Source organism: Gobio gobio (assembly GCF_949357685.1).
Source record: "Gobio gobio genome assembly, chromosome: 12".
Classification (NCBI taxonomy): domain Eukaryota; kingdom Metazoa; phylum Chordata; class Actinopteri; order Cypriniformes; family Gobionidae; genus Gobio; species Gobio gobio.
This window is the reverse complement of record NC_137105.1, coordinates 314,411-336,910: the sequence shown is the minus strand read 5'-3', so window position 1 is coordinate 336,910 and position 22,500 is coordinate 314,411. Positions and strand designations below refer to the sequence as shown.

Genomic DNA, 22,500 nt, shown 5'->3' with positions numbered 1-22,500 from the left:
TGCGTCTGATTCTTAATTTCCAACCTATTTTGGGTTCATTTTAAGACATAAAACCCAATAATTGGGTTAAATAAAAGTCCCAATCACTAGTGTTCAGTGTGGAGTGTGTGTGTGTGTGTAGTGTTCAGTGTGTGTGTGTGTAGTGTTCAGTGTGTGTGAGTGTGTGTGTGAGTGGGCATGTTTTTGTGAAATATCAGGACACAAATGTGTATAATGACATGGGTATTACAAAAAGAGGTGAAATATGAGGACGTTCCCCATGTCCTCACTTTTCAAAATGCTTATAAATCACAGAAACAAACTGCACAGTCTCCTGTGATGGGTAGGTTTAGGGGCAGGGGCAGTGTGTGTGTGTGTGTGTGTGTGTGTGTGATGGGTAGGTTTAGGGGCAGGGGCAGTGTGTGTGTGTGTGTGTGTGTGTGTGTGTGATGGGTAGGTTTAGGGGCAGGGGCAGTGTGTGTGTGTGTGTGTGTGTGTGTGATGGGTAGGTTTAGGGGCAGGCCGGCAGGGGCAGTGTGTGTGTGTGTGTGTGTGTGTGTGTGTAATGGGTAGGTTTAGGGGCGCTGTGTGTGTGTGTGTGTGTGTGTGTGTGTGTGTGTGTGTGTGATGGGTAGGTTTAGGGGCAGGCCGGCAGGGGCAGTGTGTGTGTGTGTGTGTGTGTGTGTGTGTGTGTGTGTGTGTGATGGGTAGGTTTAGGGGCAGGGGCAGTGTGTGTGTGTGTGTGTGTGTGTGTGTGTGTGATGGGTAGGTTTAGGGGCAGGGGCTGTGTGTGTGTGTGTGTGTGTGTGTGTGTGTGTGTGTGTGTGTGTGTGTGTGTGTGTGTGTGTGTGTGTGTGATGGGTAGGTTTAGGGGCAGGGGCAGTGTGTGTGTGTGTGTGTGTGTGTGTGTGTGTGTGATGGGTAGGTTTAGGGGCAGGGGCAGTGTGTGTGTGTGTGTGTGTGTGTGTGTGTGTGTGATGGGTAGGTTTAGGGGCAGGGGTAGTGTGTGTGTGTGTGTGTGTGTGTGTGTGTGTGACGGGTAGGTTTAGGGTTAGGGGCAGTGTGTGTGTGTGTGTGTGTGTGTGTGATGGGTAGGTTTAGGGGCGCTGTGTGTGTGTGTGTGTGTGTTTGTGTGTGTGTGATGGGTAGGTTTAGGGGCAGGCCGGCAGGGGCAGTGTGTGTGTGTGTGTGTGTGTGTGTGTGTGTGTGTGTGTGTGTGTGTGTGTGATGGGTAGGTTTAGGGGCAGGGGCAGTGTGTGTGTGTGTGTGTGTGTGTGTGTGATGGGTAGGTTTAGGGGCAGGGGCAGTGTGTGTGTGTGTGTGTGTGTGTGTGTGTGTGATGGGTAGGTTTAGGGGCAGGGGTAGTGTGTGTGTGTGTGTGTGTGTGTGTGTGTGTGTGTGTGTGTGTGTGTGTGACGGGTAGGTTTAGGGTTAGGGCAGTGTGTGTGTGTGTGTGTGTGTGTGTGTGTGTGTGATGGGTAGGTTTAGGGGCAGGGGCAGGGGCAGTGTGTGTGTGTGTGTGTGTGTGTGTGTGTGTGTGTGTGTGTGTGTGTGATGGGTAGGTTTAGGGGCAGGGGCAGGGGCAGTGTGTGTGTGTGTGTGTGTGTGTGTGTGTGTGTGTGTGTGATGGGTAGGTTTAGGGGCAGGGGCAGTGTGTGTGTGTGTGTGTGTGTGTGTGTGTGTGTGTGTGTGTGTGTGTGTGTGTGTGACGGGTAGGTTTAGAGGCAGGGGCAGTGTGTTTGTGTGTGTGTGTGTGTGTGTGTGTGATGGGTAGGTTTAGGGGCAGTGTGTGTGTGTGTGTGTGTGTGTGTGTGTGTGATGGGTAGGTTTAGGGGCAGGGGCAGTGTGTGTGTGTGTGTGTGTGTGTGTGTGTGTGTGTGTGGGATGGGTAGGTTTAGGGGCAGGGGCAGTGTGTGTGTGTGTGTGTGTGTGTGTGTGTGTGTGTGTGTGTGATTTGTAGGTTTAGGGGCAGGGGTAGTGTGTGTGTGTGTGTGTGTGTGTGTGTGTGTGTGTGTGTGTGTGTGTGTGTGTGTGTGTGTGTGTGTGTGTGTGTGTGTGTGTGTGTGTGTGTGTGTGTGTGTGTGTGTGTGACGGGTAGGTTTAGGGTTAGGGGCAGTGTGTGTGTGTGTGTGTGTGTGATGGGTAGGTTTAGGGGCAGTGTAAGGGGATAGAAAATACGGTTTGTACGGTATAAAAACCATTACGCCTATGGAATGTCCTCACATTTCACAAAAACAAACGTGTCTGTGTGTGTGTGTGTGTGTGTAGTGTGTGTGTGTGTAGTGTGTAGTGTGGAGCAGCAGAGGGCAGCAGAGCTCTGATGATCTGATGATTCCTCTGTAGAGTTTGAGTTCTTCTCTCTCCTGACTGAGAGATGACGAGCTGAGCCTCAGTGGACGCCACAGGAAAAGCTGAATATCAGATCATAAGATCATCTCAGCATTGGCTCATTATATAGCGTTTCATATATAGTGTGTTTGCCAGCAGATACTGTAAAAAATCTCAACTCATTATAAATATATCATTTTTTAGGCTTTTTTTGAGTTTGACTTGCTCCCATAAACTGAGACGGTTCTAATCAGTCAGATTCATTAGATAAACACGGTAAATTAAGTTTAGTTTAGTTTATATAGTGATTGTTTATATCATTAAATATCAAATGTAACTGTATGATCATTCAGCTCTAATCTGATAAATGTGAGATATTATAAACATGAACATGATTTCTGTGAGCTGTGATACAGTAACCCTGACTGAAATATAGTTTGATCTCATCGCTCCTACTGTAGTGTGTGTGTGTGTGTGTGTGTGTGTGTGTGTGTGTGTGTGTGTGTGTGTGTGACGTCAATGCAGATACTGTGCTTGCGTGTGATTGGACGTGTGGAGGCGGGCTGGAGTTTCCGTGTCGTCATTGGCCGACTGTCCCGGTCCGCACTGGAGCAGCAGTGTCATTAATTACGTCCACACACACACACACACACACACACACACACACACACACACACACACACACACACACACACACACACACACACACACACTTCATTAAGCTCAAGGTTAACTCTGGGCTTATCTTCAGCGCTTTCCCTCACGCCGCTCCTTTACCTCGAGCCGCCGGATCTGTGCCTGTTATCGCCACACGCCAGAGCTGCTGAAATATGGCTCTGTCATCACAGCCAATGCTAACAGCAGCAGCGCTAGCGTCTCATTCGCACATGCGTGACTGTGAGTGTGACGGAGAGACGACACATCATTAACCTCCATCACCTCCCCAACACACACTCTCGAAAACACACTCCCGAACACACACTCCCCAACACACACTCTCGAAAACACACTCCCGAACACACACTCCCGAACACACACTCCCCAACACACACTCCCGAACACACACTCCCCAACACACACTCCCCAACACACACTCCCGAACACACACTCCCCAACACACACTCCCAAACACACACTCCCCAACACACACTCCCCAACACACACACTCCCCAACACACACTCTCGAAAACACACTCCCGACCACACACTCCCAAACACACACTCCCGAACACACACTCCCGAACACACACTCCCCAACACACACTCCCGAACACAGACTCCCCAACACACACTCCCCAACACACACTCTCGAACACACACTCTCGAACACACACTCCCCAACACACACTCTTGAACACACACTCCCGAACACACACTCCCGAACACACACTCCCCAACACACACTCTTGAACACACACTCTCGAACACACACTCTCGAACACACACTCCCCAACACACACTCTTGAACACACACTCTCGAACACACACTCCCCAACACACACTCTTGAACACACACTCCCGAACACACACTCTTGAACACACACTCCCCAACACACACTCCCCAACACACACTCTTGAACACACACTCCCGAACACACACTCTCGAACACACACTCCCCAACACACACTCTTGAACACACACTCTCGAACACACACTCCCCAACACACACTCCCCAACACACACTCTTGAACACACACTCCCCAACACACACTCTTGAACACACACTCACGAACACACACTCCCCAACACACACTCTCGAACACACACTCTTGAACACACACTCCCCAACACACACTCTCGAACACACACTCTCGAACACACACTCCCCAACACACACTCTTGAACACACACTCTCGAACACACACTCCCCAACACACACTCCCCAACACACACTCTTGAACACACACTCCCCAACACACACTCTTGAACACACACTCACGAACACACACTCCCCAACACACACTCTCGAACACACACTCTTGAACACACACTCCACTGTGTCGCTGCTTTCATTACAAACGTCGATTCCCCTGAGCATTCGAATTGTTCCTCTGCAGTCAGTCGTGGTGTTTTTATTGCCTCATCTGAGCTGCTTCAGAAGCCGTTCACATTTGCTTTTGCTCGCTCAAGTTCGTTATTTTAAACGTAGATGGGCGACAAGTGTGCTCTAATCACGACACTCATGCGGTGCGGAGCGCTCGTCTACACGCAGCGAGATGAGAACTTACATCATAAAGCCAGTAGATGGCGATACGGCACTGTCTTTATGAGTGAGCAATTGAACTATTAGTTGAACGGATTAGACCAAAAACATTGATCAATTCAGGACAAAAACAAGAAACCGATCTTTGATGCTCATAAATTGCTCATTCGGCTCTGGACACAGAAGGATTACATTGGCATTTTAATGAAATGTAACATCTATGCATATAATCCTTGAAACATTACTTATTTAAGGCCATTCCTGCTTCGCATATGTGTCAACAATCAGCATAAATATTCTGCATTCCCATTTTTCCGAGTGAATCATTCATTGCTAAATGTGTTAGAATCTGTGCTTGACAAATCATTTATGCTACTGGCCACTGACATGCTTTTAAAGCTGCTATTATCCTTTTTGCCATTAAAACACCTTAAAATGCACATGTGTAGATCAGGAATATCTACATGTTCTAATGGGGGGGCATTTCCCCTGAACCCCCGATCCCCCCCATGGCTTTAGCAAGGACCTCAGTATTTCTGAAGCCCTGAGTCTGGCGTTGGAGCGGACCGGTTGAGCTCTGGCTCTGGATGATGTGCTCGCTGTGATAAGCTCTGCTGTTGTTTATTCTCTCGAGGGATGAGAATAGAGCGGATCAGGCCCATAGCGCAGGCAGGTTCCATCACGGAGGTGGAGGGCAGAGCGTCTCATGAGATTATATCCCTCTCCGGTCTGCTATTACTGATGTGCGAGGCCTAATTCTGTGGAATTAGACGCAGAGAGTGAAGGTAGGTGTTGTTTTTAGATCCGCACAATAGCAGTGCTCGTGGTGGAACGCGACAGGAAGCTGTTTTTCTGCCTTAGTTTGCGAAGCCTTCATGAGTGTTGAGTCTAGAGAGCAGTTTTTCCTCAGGTTTGACTGAAGAGCAGAACTGAAGAGAGTCCTCCAGTCCCTGGGATGAGCTCTTCCGGTCTCTAGAACACGTCATGAAGTGGGTTTTTCGCCCCAGGTTGCGAACCCTTCTTTGTCATAAGGCACCTTTGGGAGTGTCAGGAGTTTTGAGATCCTATGGAGACGTGTTTCTGAGTGGGTGTAGCTAGCACTCAGCTGGCTCTCCTTGATGCCAATGTTTTCCTGTTTGAGTGTAAGAGGAATCCTTAATAGTAGGATTCCCGACTCCCTATGAGAGAGTCTCAGGTCATATTGCAGGTTTTGCAATGGCTGTAGCTAACTTGAGCTGGTAGCTCCCATTGGTCATTTATGGTGAGCATGGGGTAGAGCCTTCCCAGTTTTGGGCAAGGTCCTCCGCTCCCTGTAATGAGCTTGTTCTGACTTCAGCATCATTCCACTATAGACTCTCGCTCTAGAGGGTCGTCCTGTTTAAGCCTCCGCCCCAGAGCTCCGCTTGGATAGCAGTGTCGGGATGTCAGGCTCTTTTGTGATCCTCCGTGGTACATTTACATTTATGCATTTTGGCAGACGCTTTTATCCAAAGCGACTTACAGTGCCCTTATTACAGGGACAATCCCCCTGGAGCAACGTGGATTAAAGTGCCTTGGTGGTGACCGCTGGGATCGAACCAGCAACCTTCTGCATATCAGTTCCATGGTTTAACCCACTGGACCACCATCTCCAGTAGAGCGTAGTTCGGCTTCCTCTCGCTCTAGAGGGCCGTCCTGATCCACTCGGAGAGCTCTGTGGAGGCAGTGGACTGGGTTGTAGCCGGGGTTTCACAGGAAATGGTGACTCCGGATCTTGCTCTGTGGAGTCGTTGACTTTATGTCAGCTGTTATGGCATTCAATCCTTCAGCATGGTACTAGGATGCCATTTGAAAAAGAATGTCTCAGGTTACGAATGTGAAGGGGAACAAGACACTGCATCTCCCTTTTATACCCTGGTCACGCCGACAGGCTGTCGCTGGCCAATGTTATTATTGTGTTTGGACACGTGCTTCAGACGCCGGTCACGCTGGAGGCCTTCCCCAAAGCGTCTCATTCCCCTTCTCAGGGAACCAGGGTTACATTAGTAACTTTTTAGTCCGTATCATGACAGTCAGCGGCTCAGATGTTGTTTGGTTCCCAAAATCTTTCAAAATATATTCATTTGTGTTTCACGCAGTCATGCAGGTTTGAACGACAGTCAATGATGACGACCCTTTTCTCCGGTAATGACACTTGCACTTTTGAATTATTGAATGTTGATTTACTTTGAATTTCAATTCATTTTTATTCTATCTTTTATTCTTTTATGCTACCTCAATTAAAACAGAAATTGTTCAGCTTGTCAGATTCATTCACAGTAATGCTTCACTTAAAGACACGTTACTCTTACAAATCCTAACAGACATACATATATTGTGTAAAACATTTTTTTATATTTGTATATTTTATTTTAGCATTACTTTTATTTTCGATACATCTCTTCAAACACCCAGAACACATCTCTCTGTCTGCATGACAAAACTAATTCAAACTTTGAGTCCAGGCTCTCTCAAGCCGACTGTTTTAATCTAGTTAGCACATTTCTGCATTGTTGGCTTCATGTTTAGGGCGTTTGTGTCTCGTTCACAGAGCCTCTGAGCTTCATTAGCGAGTGTGTGTTGAAGCGACGTGTGTGAAGGCCTGCGATCACGTTCTCTTCAGATGGACTCTGCTCAGTGAATGAGCTCAGAGACACGCGTATTAAAGAGATGGATGACACTCCGTGTAATGCTCCTGTGAGGAGGAGACTGGCCTGTCCGGGAGATTTATTTCCTCTTCCTGTGCTGAACGAGTGTGACGTTTATTAGCTCCTCTGTTTCTCTTAACCTGACCACCTGTTCCAGCACTTCAGATCTGTCAAAAACCTCATAGATCTGAATGTGTTTCTGTTCATGCACATTTAGTCTTTAAATTGTTTGACCTTTTATCTGATTCGATTTTAAGTTGAAGTGAGAAGAGAACATTGAGAACATTGAGAATGTGGTTTTATTGAGCTTTAATATGGGCCTTATTCTGAAAATGAGTTCTGAAACGGCTTGGATCTCGTTCTGCCCTCATCTGGGGTCATGTAGTGTTTAATAGAGAGTGTCTTTCAGTTCACATGGACCAACACTGATATGCAAATCAACCAAAAGACCAGTTAGAACCCAAAGGGTTTTACAGCATTAAAGGTGCAGTGTAGTATTTATGAGGATCTATTGACAGAAATGCAATGTAATATACATATCTATGTTTTCAGTGGTGTATAAAGACCTTATATACTGAACCATTATGTTTTTACTACCTTAGAATGAGCCGCTTCGCTCTACACACACCGCGGGTCCCTTACAGTGAAGTCGCCGCTTTGCATCGCCATGTTTCTACAGTAGCCCTAAAGGGACAAACTTCTCCACAGAGCGCTAACTACGCTCTGCTGTCTCTGACGACGACATCTTTGCCCTGTGTGGGCCACCGTAGCGTCGTTATGTGCTTCAATAGGGAGGGGTGAGCGGGTGCAATTCACAACCTCACCACTAGATGCCACTAAAACGTACACACTGCACCTTTAAGGTGGATCTTACAGGGGTTTCACAGCATGAATGTGCCCATCTACCCATGATTCCACCCTCCTGAGGAGTTTGATTCCCTCTGAATGAGCTCATCAAGGTGTTTTGATTGATGACCGGCATCTGGAACTCTACAGGTTACTGTGCTCTAGATCGGTCCAGAACCCTGTGCTAGTCTTCCTTCAGGTCAGCTGACTACTTACTTAAAGAGCTGCACTAGCAAACTAAAGGAGGTCACAGAGTTTTACTGCAGATGCAGGTCAAGATCACTGCGGCCACTCTTTACTGGAGCGTCACACACTCTAGAAATGTAGTCTGACTCAAATTACACCCCTCTTTTAATTTAATAATTTAAAGGGGTCATGAACTGGCTTTCAAACATGTTTTAGACTGTCTGAGGTCAACTTATCTCATTCGCGTGGTTCTTACATTTATAAACATCATAATGAATAAATCATAGGCTATGTTCTACCCTGGTTTTGAGCCTAGCTCATGACAAACATTGTTCCCATAACGCTGGGTTATTTGTGAAGCTGAACAAATATCCCTCACACACACACACACACACACACCTCTTTAGTAGGGCTGCACAATATATCGAAATGATCGAAATATCGCAAATGTTCATATCGCGATATGCATATCGCAAGGGTACGCAATATCTGAATGATTTTAATAGGCTACTTCAACATAGTGAAAAGTGTACGTTTTAGGTCGACGCATACAGCAGAGAATAGACTGAGCACACGACTGTAACTCATGTGACTTGCTTGACGTTCAAAAGAGTTATTAAACATAATAACTTGCGAAAAACAACTCCTTGCAGTCTCGTGCTGTCTGACACACACACCGAAACAAGCCGTTCTTTTTTTCATGTCTTGTTACACACTCGAACTGTCAAATACACACACAGTTGTGATGAGTATTCATGTAAACACAGTCGGTTATGCTTTAAGTGAACGATATCAGTTGGGGAAAGAAATAGATTTTACACACGTATCACATATCGAATATCGCATTATTTAACAAGGATATCGCATATCGCATTTTTTTTCAATATCGCACATCCCTAATCTTTAGTGACATTGTTGATCTCGTTCATCCTGGAGAAGTGCCCATACAAGGAATTCCGGCCTTTATGATGTCATACAGGGCCATGCTCGAAAAAAACCTTTCGAAACTTGTTAGAATCCTGAAGGAGTGTGTTTGGCACAGAAATACACATGATTTGGCACATGATTATCCTGAGATTCGACTCTTGAACAGTGTAAATTAGGCAGAATGCATGAAATAGCATTAGACCGCCCCTCTTAACACAATCTGTGCATACAGTCACAGTTTCTCTAATATACGAGTGAATGTAACTTTTGCCATTGTTAGTAAATGTTTCACAAGTTAATGAGTTGACTGTACAAACGTCTCCCTTGCGGTGTTGTGAAGGGTGACTTTGGATGACTATCACGAGGGGAAGTTGGGAGAAACCTTCCATTGGGTCTTTCAGCTTATGCCACTCATATTTTTGGGTCTGTTTCAGAGTTTTATTCTGCAGTGAGTCACGACGCAGCTGTGTAACGCGCTTAAGTGGGATGAGATGAGCAATGCTGTGATTTATTCAGGCTGGGCTCGTGAGCGCACGGCTGCCAAACGTCTTCTGATCGCACTCCCACTGCTGTTTGACTCTGTGCTCAAAATATAGCACAACAACGTGGTGAAATGCTCTGGCCTGGACCTTCAAGTCTCTCACTGACTCTCCTGCCTTCTCTTTGCAGACCATTGTCCGTGGGAGCCGCCCGCCCAAGGACGCCTCCATCAACGGCCTGTTGGAGGAGTTCGACAGCATCTCCGTGACCCGCTCCAACTCTCTGAGGAAAGAGAGTCCGCCTGGAGCCCATCAGGCCGGCGGCAGCAAACCGGCGTCTGCGTCCACGTCCACGTCCAACACCGGCGGGCCGGAGGAGAACGGCTTCGGACACTATTATGGCCGCTACTCGTGCGACCTGGACAGCAGCAAGGACTTCTCGCTGGACCCGTACCGCGTCCATGACGGGGAGTGGCCGGTCGGACGGCACTACCGCTTCTCCCTCAAACAGAACGGCCATCCCATCCGGAGTCCCTTCTATCCCGACGCCATGCCGCAGAAGTCCTCGGACTACGCCAAGATGCCTCCGGACTACCACGCCTACCTGGAGAGCAAGATGCGGCTGTCCACTGACGAGATGGCCATTGGCGGACGGAGGGACTACTACCGGGCCTCTCTGGGGGGATCCAGTCAGGATTACAGGGAGCAGCCGCTGGGAACGCCGTCTCGGGTGTCCATCCACAGCGAGCAGATGAGCTACCCCGACGGAGACTGGGGATATGGAGCGGGACTGAGGGAGGACTACGACAAGAGGCCCAAGTCCTCGTACATCAGTCAGACGAGCCCTCAGCCGGCCATCCGGCAGCGCTCCCGGTCAGGATCCGGCCTGCAGGAGCCCAGTGTGCCGTACGGCATCAGCGCCTTTAAAGCGGCGCCGCAGGGGTCCTACAGCTCGTACACGTACCCCAGACTGTCAGAAAACACAGCTTCGCTCATCATAAGCAAGGTAACGATAAGCTCAGGGTCCTGATAAACTGCTTCTAATGATGACGTGTTCGTCTGTGTGGTTCTCATGCCAAAGAAATCCAGACTTACCAATTGCATTTTTCTGTAGCGCTTTATACAATACTTATTGTTCACAGTGACGAACGGAATCAATGATGCAAACGTCACCACATATGAGACGCATTCAGATCCAGCTCAGAGTTCATATCAAGGATATTACTGAATATTACTTGCCATTTGAAACGAAACCTTTAAAGGGTTAGTTCACCCAAAAATGAAAATTGTGTCATTAATGCCTGAGCCTCATGTGGTTGGACACCCGTCAGACCTCCGTTCATCTTCAGACACAAATGAAGATATTTTAGTGTAAATCTGATGCTCTGAAAGGCCTCCATTGGCTCAATGCACTTTACACTCTCAAGACCCTTAAAAGACACTAAAGACGTCGATACAAAGTCCATCTCACTACAGCGGCTCTACAATAACTTTATGAAGAGACGAGAATAGTTTCTGTGCACAAAAAAACCCTAAATAACGACTTATATAGTGATGACGATTTCAAAACACAGCATCATGAAGCTTCGAAGCGTTATGAATCAGTGAGTCGCTCCAAACCGCTGAATCGACTCACTGATTCATAACGCTCCGAACCGCTGAATCGACTCACTGACTCACTGGTCATCACTATATAAGTCGTTATTTAGGTTTTTTTTGCGCTCAAAAACTATTCTCGTCTTCATAAAGTTATTGTAGAGCCGCTGTAGTGAGATGGACTTTGTAACTTTAGTCTTTAGTGTCTTTTAAGGGTCTTGAGAGTGTAAAGTTGAGCCAATGGAGGCCTTTCAGAGCATCAGATTTACACTAAAATATCTTCATTTGTGTCTGAAGATGAACGTAGGCCTGACGGATGTCCAACGACATGAGAGGAAGTCATTAATGACAGAATTTAAATTTCTGGCTGAACTAACCCTTTAAGCCTCGTTCAGACTGTCAGTCCAAATCCGATTTTTATGCAAATCTGATTTAATGTTTGACTGTCCACTGTGAAGCGCAGCTGTGCGGATCTGATTTGTGTGTCCATGCCGCTCTTCGGTTTCTGGAATATCTGCATTGGTTTCTATGGCAATGGCGTTGCGTTGGTCGGCATAAGCCAAAAACAACAACAACCTCAACACAGAGGGCTTCCCAATACAGAGGTTGTGTTATTCACAACATGACATTGTGTATCCGCCGCGTCTTCTGAGGCAGAGCCGGACGAGGCTGGTGTGTGTGGCTTTATTCCACGCTGTCGTCTCCGCCGGTTCTCCGTTATATTGTCATTTTCTGCTAGACTGGCTCTTTGCAACAACACAACCTTGTCTCTGAAGAGACTTTCAGTGTGTTTTCTATTTCAGCGTCTGACGTTTACGTTTTACGTGGCGTGAGAAAGTCCAGAAATGCGATTTCAAACCACATATGAATGTAGCTCGAAACGGATTTGTAAAAATCTGATTTTTGGCTGTTCAGACTTGCTAAATGTGATCGGATTTCAATCGGATGTGCACAAAAATCGTATTTGGACTGGCAGCCTGAACGCGGCTTCGGTTGGTCTGCTCAGAGGCTGATTTTAGAGTCAAAGGCTCCATTGTTGTGCTTAAACAGCAAAAATGTCTAACGATTAAGGAGCGCTGCACATTTATGAGGCTTTTACATTGCATCGGTGCTCAGTTCACACACTTCCCGTTCCCGCATAAATGCCGCATTGTTCCCAACAGTAGCTTCCCAGTGTAGAATTAAAGATGGCAGTGGAGGTTGTGCAGACACACTGTCCGTCTCACCCGCAGGCTGTGTAGGGCGTATTATCTCCCAGGGCTGTGGCGCAGTGATGGATCTCGTGTCAGTTCTTAATCTACTCTCCCGTGAAAAGAGCGTGGCCGGCGGAGACACGGAATTACTCATGAGAGCGGCCCAGGAATCAATTAATGGAACAGTAGCAATCTCCCAGATAACAGCGGCTCATCCCAGACCTTCACTTAAACACGCGCTGGTGTCATTTTAATTCACTAATATCAGGATCAGTGTGAAGACGTCGGCTAAAGAAGTGCACGAGGCCACTTCCCGGATAAATACTCAATGGAGAACCACATAAATTGCAGAATTTGCAAGATTCATTAAAAAAATTGATGCATATTTAGTCTTACTGGTGTGATCCGATGAATCTCAAATCTCCGAATCATATTTGACGATATGAAAGAAATAAATGACCCTCCCAACACACTCTATTTTATTTTAAAAAGCATAAAGAAAGAAAGAAAGAAGCATTCTCGTTCACTCAGGGTTGCATTAGCGGGACATTTCTACTGTATGTTCGCTGTATGGAGTGTGTGATTTGCTGTGCGGTGTTCAGCACATTGAGGCTGCGACTCCCATCAGTCTCGGCTCACCGGCCTCATAATGAACCTCTTTCTTTCTCATTCACCTCGACTCGGTCACTTTCAGCGCGCCGAGTGCTTTGCTGGCGCTGTTGGGAACCGCGGGCCGTTAAAGTCCGACAGCTCGGGGACTTGGGAACTCGGGCACGCGCGCGCTCATTGTGATGAACTGATGTTGTGGCACCTTCCTTTTCTGCAGGCCTTGCATAAAAGCCGTGGCGTGCTGTTCCACCACAGAATTCAATTTCACACTCCAGTTGGGTTGTTGATTACGCTGCCAAATTCAGATTAATGTGCATTTAACGAACATGGATCAGCCAGCGGTGCCGGGTGGGAAAGGGGGTCTCGGGACTTCTCCGGCCCATAAACACCCGCGCCGGGATGATTGATTAAAGGAGTCCACCGGCGTAATTACACGCCGCCGCCGGCTTCCTCATCATGAGGCGGGTAGAGGACGATCCGTGTCCTGTCATCTTTTGTGTTGTGGGCGTGGTGGGAATAATTCAATCTGCCGCCCACCATGACCCTGCAGATCAGGGAACTGACTCTCTCCTCTCTCCTTCTCAGTTCTGTATATGTGTGATGTGTACACCACGAGTCTCTTCTGCTCATCAAGGCTGCGTTTGTGATCAAAAATACAGTAAAAATATGTGAATATACAGTAAAGTATCATTTATTCCTGTGATTTATCATCATTACTCCAGTCTTCAGTGTCACATGACCCTTAACTAAGCATTCTCATATGAGGATTTATGATTATTACCCAAGCCCTTATGGGGCCCTAAGCATAATTTTATTTGGGGGCCCCTCTGTGCCACCAATACGACTGACTAATGTCAATTCATGATAATTCGCACAACCAGTATCAATGTTAATATTTAGCTGTATTGCTTACATCATGTCTGCCTGACATGTTTTTTCCCTTATACGTTTTTTTTTGTAACAGTAGCAAACCCACAAGAGTGCTCAGGTGTTAATATTCAAAGTCTCAGTACTACAGTTCAGACTGGGATATTTGCTTTTTTTAAGTAGTCTCTTATGCTGAATATGCTCACTTTTCCCCAGGATTATTTGATGAATAGAAGGCTAAAAAGAACAGCATTTCTCTGAAAAAGAAAACTTTCAAAAAATCCTAAAAACATTGTACGCTACTGTTTTTAACACTGATAATCATAAATGTTTGTTGAGCAGCAAATCATCATATTAGAATGATTTCTGAAGGGTCATGTGACAATGAAAACTGGAGTAATGATGATAAATTCAGCTTTGATCACAGGAATATATGACACTTTACCATATTCACATAGAAAACAGCTGTTTTACATTATAATAATATTTCACAATATTACCATTTTTACTGTATTTTTAATCAGATAAATACAGCCTTGCTGAGCAGAAGAGACTTCTTTTAAAAACAAGAAATGTTGATTTCTTTCAAACAACAAAGCTTTTGTTTTGGTGGAATAGATTTTTTGAATTCCATTCGACTGTGTAGAAAGAACCTTTTTATTTACTAAATGAAAACTTCCAAAATGTAGGCTACACAACTTATAATTCCAAGGGGACGATATAGCAATTGCAGAAAAACATTTACAGAGAAACTGGAAGCTATGCTGTACTCCGTACAAAACATGCAGTACGTCAGACAAGATATTCGCACTAAACCACAGCGCATTCTCAAATCCATCCATTCATAAAAAGGTTACCGGGCAACTGACGAGTAGTTTTAGCGCATATTTTCTCGCACTTGGACCTGAACCCTGGCTAACAAGCGAATAGTGTCCGGCCGATGGCTCCGCAAGCTCGTGCAGCGCTCTCAGAATCAATCCGTGCATATATTAGAAAACTTCACATTTTGCAGTTTATTTAGTAATTGTTTAAGTCCATTTTGCGATTTCAATCATCATAAAATAACATTGCCGGATGGTAATTTATTGTGCTCTTGGGGGCCCCCTGGTGGCCAACGGGGCCCTAAGCAGCCGCTTAGTTCGCTTATGCCTTGGGCTGGCTCTAGAACAGAAGATATATTTTCTTGTTTTCTGTGAGTTTTTGCTTAAAACATGCAAAAATGATCTGCTAATGGGGTAAGACAAATAAACTTGTTTCTCATTGGGACAAGAAACAGGTTTATTTGTCTAACCCCATTGGCAGATCATTTTGCATGTTTTAAGCAAAAACTCACTTAATTTTGATTGTTTGTCTTATGTCATTGGACTTACCTAGTAAAAGCATCTTAATGTAAGAAATTTTACAAAAATACTGAGAACGAAAAGCATCTTTTGCCGTGTAGAATCTTCTGTAACATTATAAATGTCTTTACTGTCACTTTTGATCAGTTTAATGCGTCCTTGATGAATAAACATGGCCTAGAAATCTAGACGCACCCTAATCTAATTTGCCGCGAATGTAGTCTAGCAACTCTCGGTAGATCTGCGAGTTGGAAAAAACGAACTCTGGTCAGGCCAATCACAGCGTGTGTAGAGTCAGTGGGCGGGCTTAACATAATGACGGCACGTCGCGGCAGAGTTGGGGGTTCTGCGTGCTTCTCGTAAACAAAGAAGCTGGCAAACGTCTTTCGAATCGGCTCTGGAAGACTTTGAGTTCAGCTTTTCTTTGAGAAAAAACGGCAAGAAAGGAAGATGTGTTCAGAGTTTTGCTGACCGGATACGGCGAAAGTTTAATCCATCAATTAGCTCCACTTCACGTTGCTCTCTGGTTGGTTGTAGCGCTATCCAATTGCGTGCAGAGGGAATTTGAAAGACAACCGTTTGTCCCGCCCCTCGGATTGAGCCCTATCAATGGTGAGTTCCCAGACCCAACATCTTGATGTCAGGCTAGAATAAACATGTTACCCCAGATGTTTTAATAGTTGTGTATTGTAGATATCATCAAAGATATGAATAAACGTTGAATCCGAATGTTGAATGAGATGATCTGAGGTGTACCACTGAGCTCAGTTTGAGGGGTGTTCCCTCAGTAGACAGCAATCACGAGCACATCCTCCTGCTCTGAGTTTGCATTATTCACTGCTAACGTGTGTCGTTTGAATCGAACAGGGCGACTACGAGCGAGTTTCTCGAGATGGGAGTCCGCAGGTGCCGGGGGGCGAGACGTACCCACGCATGCCCCTCAAACTACCTCAGAGCCACGGCAAGCCCGCGTACCCGGCCGGGTTCCAGTACCCGCCGCCCTTCCACTACAAGCCGTCGCCGTACCACCACCCGCCCTCCCAGCCCAGCCCTCCCTACACCCCGCAGGGGGCGCACTCGCAGCCCTCCTCGCCCTACATCCCGCCCGGGGCATACCCGCCGCCCAGCTGGGGCTCGTCCTCGGAGCAGCCGCCCTCCAGGGTTTCCCACGAGCAGTTCCGGGCGGCGCTGCAGCTGGTGGTGAACCCGGGCGACCCGCGCGAGTATCTGGACAACTTCCTGAAGATCGGAGAGGGATCCACGGGCATCGTGTGCATCGCCACCGAGAAGCACAGCGGGAAGCAGGTGGCCGTCAAGAAGATGGACCTGAGGAAGCAGCAGCGGCGGGAACTTCTGTTCAACGAGGTGAGTCTTTTCCTTTCACACGTACATCTGCGATTATGGGAAAAAGCTTAGCTGTAAGACACTCGTCATGAGTGTGACGTCCCGCTGGTGTTTATCGAGTGAAGCGCAAACAAGAACAAATGTAGGCGGGGCTTGAGTGTGTCTGTGGGGAATTGATTGGATGGCTGTGGTTTGCTATTGGTGGATCTCATGTGAGTGACAGGTGGCCCCGCCCTCGTCATCAGAGAAGAGAGGAAGTTATTTTGATTATGATTATTAACACAATAAAGATAAATCATTGAGAATAAACACTGCAATATTCCATTAAAAAAATATAGCTGCAAGCAGCAATACCAGGGCCACGTGCAACAGAAGCAAACAAGGAAGCAGCAGCAGACCAACTGAAAAAATGAGTGAAGACATCTGAAGCAAAAATGTTAACCCCACATTAAAACATTGAGTTGTATAGAGCCAATGTCATATTTTGTTCTATTATAGCGCCACCAAGAGGCACAATCGTATCATTTTTTTATGTGTCCTCGGAGTGAGCCCATACATGTGTGTGTTAATTTTGGTGAAAATATCTCATTTTGTTTTTGAGTTATAGACATTTATATGAAAAAACATGTAAAAAATGACTGACATCTGACTTTGATTGGATTTTACTCCCTTATTATCAATATTTTGACATTTTGGCATTAGCGTTTAGCTATCGACCTATGTTTCAGAACTTCTGACGCTGGTTTCGTCTCAATCGGACTAGCGGTATTGAAGATATCAGCTAACATTTTATAAGTGCTAAAATACCACGCTGCACAAACCATTCGCCAAAACCTGGCAAGTCTGATATCGTTGAACTCGGCAAGGATTCAGGAGACCAAAAAAGTTACTCCCATGAAAATAAGTCAACCACACCCAAAGCATTATAAGCATTTGAAAAAAATGTGTTCCTAAAATACAGCATTTTAGGCACATAATTCAAAATGGCCGACAGCCAAAATGGGCGATATGGTAAAATAGGATATCAATCAACTCGACATGCCGTCCTGAATCTAATGAGACCACTTTTATGATTTTTAGACAGACGGTTCATAAAAAATAGCAAAAATAGCCATTTTTCGTATCTTCGGACCAGTAGGTGGCGCTGTGCCGAAACGCTGCATTTTGCCTCAAGTCATGCTTGTGATGACGTTTACCAAGTTTGGTTTGAATACGATAAAGCGTTACAGAGATATAGCCTTAAGTGTGTTTTTTGCAACCACTACGTAAAATTTGTTTGCGAGTTTATCAAAAACGATTTGACGAATCAACTTGAATTCCATAACTTTTTGTCAGCACAATCTGAAGATGATCTGGTTAAATTTTGTGAAAATCAAAGCAATGGCTTTGGAGGAGTTCGCACAAAATTTTGATGACGGAAAATTACGTCACATTGTGCAATCGAATCGGCTTGAGCCTAGGAATCAGAGGAAAAAAATAAATGTTGTCTCTATCCCTTAGGGTTCAAAAGTTATTAACATAAACATGAGTGAAACTTTGGACAGGTGGTGGAGCTAGATGGATTGATTAAGAGACTCCAAAATTGGTGTGGTTAATGTTGGGCCAGTCCTCTATCTGTGTGCCAAATTTCATAACTTTCTATGGGCTGCCATTGCACTCAAAGGCGGAATAATAATAATAATACGAAATTATTTTAATAGTAAGAAAACCGTTCGAAACCTTCGGTGCTTGGCCCCTAATAAGAATTGTCATTTTTGATTTCATGGTGATTTTAAAGCTGGTATACACACACTTCTCATTAGATTTGGTAAAGTGTGATGTGTTGATAAGCGAGCAGATGCTGATGTGTGTGAATGAACACCGTGCCCACACACACTCTGAAACACACAGCGCACATCTTGAGCCGTGTCTGTCCGCTGGTCTGCCCGCAGGTGGTCATCATGAGAGACTACCATCACGAGAACGTGGTGGACATGTACAACAGTTATCTGGTCGGTGATGAACTCTGGGTAGTGATGGAGTTCCTGGAGGGCGGAGCCTTGACTGACATCGTCACTCACACGAGGTAAGAGGAGCGCCTCGTCCAATCAGAAACGCTGATTTACACACCGATTCCTTCAGTCCATCGAGATTCAGATTCAGGAAATAATCCTTTACCGATCATAACCCACTGAACAACCGTATCACGAGAAGGAGTTTCACACACTGTGATTATTAAACACACTCCTCAGACTGAGACAATAGTCAGGGATGATTTATTATTGTGAAAGTTTGTGTTTTAAACGCTGCCTCTGCCTCCAGAAGCGCGGGTGTAATTACAGTCATTGGCGTTGTTCGTCAGTTTAGTGTTGGGATGTAATTGCACGCTTTCAGAGACACGCGTGTGCCCTGTCAGCACGACACGCTTCCATCCCCACACACTCTCCATTATCTGAGTTTCTGTGTGCATCCTGAGACACACACGTGTGTCATGTGACGCAGATCAGCACACGGATCATGTGACACTCACAGTCTGATGATAAAACTAGATTGAATATTTTTATTCATATTTACATTTGTTCATTTTATGAGCAAAAGCAATTTGTGAAAGAACCACAAAATATATTTGTAATATACAATGCCGGGTTTTTTACACAAACCATGGAAGCGTTGGAATAAATGATCTTTATTATCGCACAACTCTGACTTTATAACTCAGTAGTGAGTTTTTTATAATAAGATTTTTAAAAAAGCCGGCAGAACTGTGAGAGGATAAGAGCTCACCCTCACCCTCGCTGGACCAGGGTATATTTCACTGCTAGTTTATTCATCAAATGTATTTGTGTATAAATCGAGCGTCTGGTTTTGGAGACAGAAGCGCCCTTCATGCAGCCCCGTCAGAGTAATTACAAACACGTCCCGTTCGTGTGTGTGTGTGTGTGTGAGTGTGTGTGAGTGTTGAGGAGGAGCGAATGGCAGTGTGTTCAGCTCCAGTGCAGCCGCAGCCGCAGGCGAAACAGACGAGCGCAGTCGACAGCTGGACCTCCTTCACGCTCCGCAGACGCCATCCCATCACACACTGCCTTTGTTCTGTGTGTGTGTGTGTGAGAGAGAGAGTGAGAGAATGTGTGTGTGTGAGTGTGAGTGAGAGAGTGTGTGTGTGTGTGTGTGTGTGTGTGTGTGTGTGTGTGTGTGTGTGTGTGTGTGTGTGTGTGTGTGTGTGTGTGTGTGTGTGTGTGTGTGTGTGTGTGTGTGTGTGTGATGGGTAGGTTTAGGGGCAGGGGCAGGGGCAGTGTGTGTGTGTGTGTGTGTGTGTGTGTGTGTGTGTGTGTGTGTGTGGGTGTGTGTGTGATGGGTAGGTTTAGGGGCAGGGGCAGTGTGTGTGTGTGTGTGTGTGTGTGTGTGTGTGATGGGTAGGTTTAGGGGCAGGGGCAGTGTGTGTGTGTGTGTGTGTGTGTGTGTGTGTGTGTGTGTGTGTGTGTGTGTGTGTGTGATGGGTAGGTTTAGGGGCAGGGTAGGGGGATAGAATATACAGTTTATACAGTATAAACACTATTACGCCTATGAAAAGTCCCCATAAAACATGAAAACCCAACATGTGTGAGTGTGTGTGTGTGTGTGTGTGTGTGTGTGTGTGTGTGTGTGTGTGTGTGTGTGTGTGTGTGTGTGTGTGTGTGTGTGTGTGTGTGTGGGCATGTTTTCGTGAAATATCAGGACACAAATGTGTATAATGACATGGGTATTACAAAAAGAGGGTGAAATATGAGGACGTTCCCCATGTCCTCACTTTTCAAAATGCTTATAAATCACACAGAACAAGTTTTTTTTCACAGAAAGTGAACTGCACAGTCTCCTGTGAGGGTTAGGTTTAGGGGCAGGGGCAGTGTGTGTGTGTGTGTGTGTGTGTGTGTGTGTGTGTGTGTGTGTGTGTGTGTGTGTGATGGGTAGGTTTAGGGGCAGTGTAAGGGGATAGAAAATACGGTTTGTACGGTATAAAAACCATTACGCCTATGGAATGTCCTCACATTTCACAAAAACAAACGTGTGTGTGTGTGTGTGTGTGTGTGTGTGTGTGTGTGTGTGTGTGTGTGTGTGTGTGTGTGTGTGTGTGTGTGTGTGTGTGTGTGTGTGTGTGTGTGTGTGTGTGTGTGTGTGTGTGTGTGTGTGTGTGTGTGTGTGTGTGTGTGTGTGTGTGTGTGTGTGTGTGGGTGGGTGGGTGTGTGTGTTTGTGAGTGTGAGTGTGTGAGAGACTGTAATAGATGCTTCTGGTTTAGACGAGCTGATGTACATTCACACAATGAGATGAGAGGAATGTGTGTATTGAGATGTTCAGGAGATCTGATGAGTGTGTGTGTGTGTGTGTGTGTGTGTGTGTGTGTGTGTGTGTGTGTGTGTGTGTGTGTGTGTGTGTGTGTGTGTGTGTGTGTGTGTGTGTGTGTGTGTGTGTGTGTGTGTGTGTGTGTGTGTGTGTGTGTGTGTGTGTGTGTGTGTTGGTTCACAGGATGAACGAGGAGCAGATCGCCACCGTTTGTCTGTCGGTGTTGAAGGCGCTGTCGTACCTCCACACACAGGGCGTCATCCACCGCGACATCAAGAGCGACTCCATCCTGCTGACCAGCGACGGACGTGTGCGTATGACATCATCAACAACACACACCGTCATGTGATCACCCTTCACATGCTTCTGTCTGTAGAGTTACACACACACACACACACACACTAGTGGCGGCTGGTATAATTATTTTTTTTTGGGGGGGGGCGTTTTTTCTCGGCGGGGGGGTCAAATAAATACAAAGCAGATGCATGTTGACTAAATTCAAGCATTAAAGAGAAAACAGTGTCTTCACTTTGATCTTTTTACACATTCATTTCCCACATATAATGGAATGAGGAAAGGGAAAACCTAAAGAAAACAGCCACACCAGACTAGCATGTTGACTACTGGAACATAAATGTTGCTCTCCTTTCTTTCTGGCCAGCACATTTCTCAATGCCTCTCTGATTAAAGTCCGTCATCTCAGTAGAGTCATGACGTTTGCAGTGTTCAGATATTTGAGGTCTCTCGTTGTTGTCCACTAAACCTCAGTACTGACACTTTGAAATAAAAGACAGGGAAAGCAATAAAGGGCATTGCTAACCCACACCAGCCGCCCTAACGTTTCTCATAACAAGCTCCGAGTGCAGCTTCATCCTCTGTCTAAATGTCTAAATCTCACTACATTTCTCAACTAAATATCAAAATAAATCTAATTATTAAACTAAATTAACCATACAAACTAAATTACTGATCTAAAGTCCACACTGTCACTGTATGATAATTCAGCTCTGAGAGAGGGGCGTGGCTCAGCTCTGAGAGAGGGGCGTGGCTCAGCTCTGAGAGAGGGGCGTGGCTCAGCTCTGAGAGAGGGGCGTGGCTCAGCTCTGAGAGAAGGGGGCGTGGCTCAGCTCTGAGAGAGGGGCGTGGCTCAGCTCTGAGAGAGGGGCGTGGCTCAGCTCTGAGAGAGGGGCGTGGCTCAGCTCTGAGAGAGGGGCGTGGCTCAGCTCTGAGAGGGGCGTGGCTCAGCTCTGAGAGAGGGGCGTGGCTCAGCTCTGAGAGAAGGGGGCGTGGCTCAGCTCTGAGAGAGGGGCGTGGCTCAGCTCTGAGAGGGGCGTGGCTCAGCTCTGAGAGAGGGGCGTGGCTCAGCTCTGAGAGAGGGGCGTGGCTCAGCTCTGAGAGAGGGGCGGGGCTCAGCTCTGAGAGAGGGGCGTGGCTCAGCTCTGAGAGAGGGGCGTGGCTCAGCTCTGAGACAGGGGCGTGGCTCAGCTCTGAGAAGGGCGTGGCTCAGCTCTGTCCTCTGTCCTGCAGATCAAGCTCTCCGACTTCGGCTTCTGCGCTCAAGTGTCTAAAGAGGTTCCCAAGAGGAAGTCTCTGGTGGGGACGCCGTACTGGATGGCGCCCGAGGTCATCTCCCGGCTGC

At 46.4% G+C, this 22,500-nt stretch overlaps 1 protein-coding gene across 4 annotated transcripts in view; it reads left to right on the top strand.

The window, feature by feature from the left end:
- The window catches only part of pak5 (p21 protein (Cdc42/Rac)-activated kinase 5), a 52,717-nt gene that overhangs the window by 26,682 nt on the left and 3,535 nt on the right, over window positions 1-22,500 (top strand). For 2 of the 4 annotated variants that reach the window (XR_013817664.1, XM_079831665.1), the window contains exons 2-6: window positions 9,733-10,621; window positions 16,088-16,585; window positions 18,496-18,629; window positions 21,045-21,171; window positions 22,389-22,500. The exon at window positions 22,389-22,500 is cut by the window's right edge and continues 14 nt beyond it. Coding sequence is in view for 3 of the 4 variants with exons in the window: in XM_079831665.1 (XP_079687791.1) it covers window positions 10,166-10,621; window positions 16,088-16,585; window positions 18,496-18,629; window positions 21,045-21,171; window positions 22,389-22,500 (1,327 nt within the window). In the remaining variant the exon portion in view is untranslated. The remainder of the gene's footprint in view (window positions 1-9,732; window positions 10,622-16,087; window positions 16,586-18,495; window positions 18,630-21,044; window positions 21,172-22,388) is intronic. The other 2 variants (XM_079831663.1, XM_079831664.1) reach the window with 1 other exon arrangement.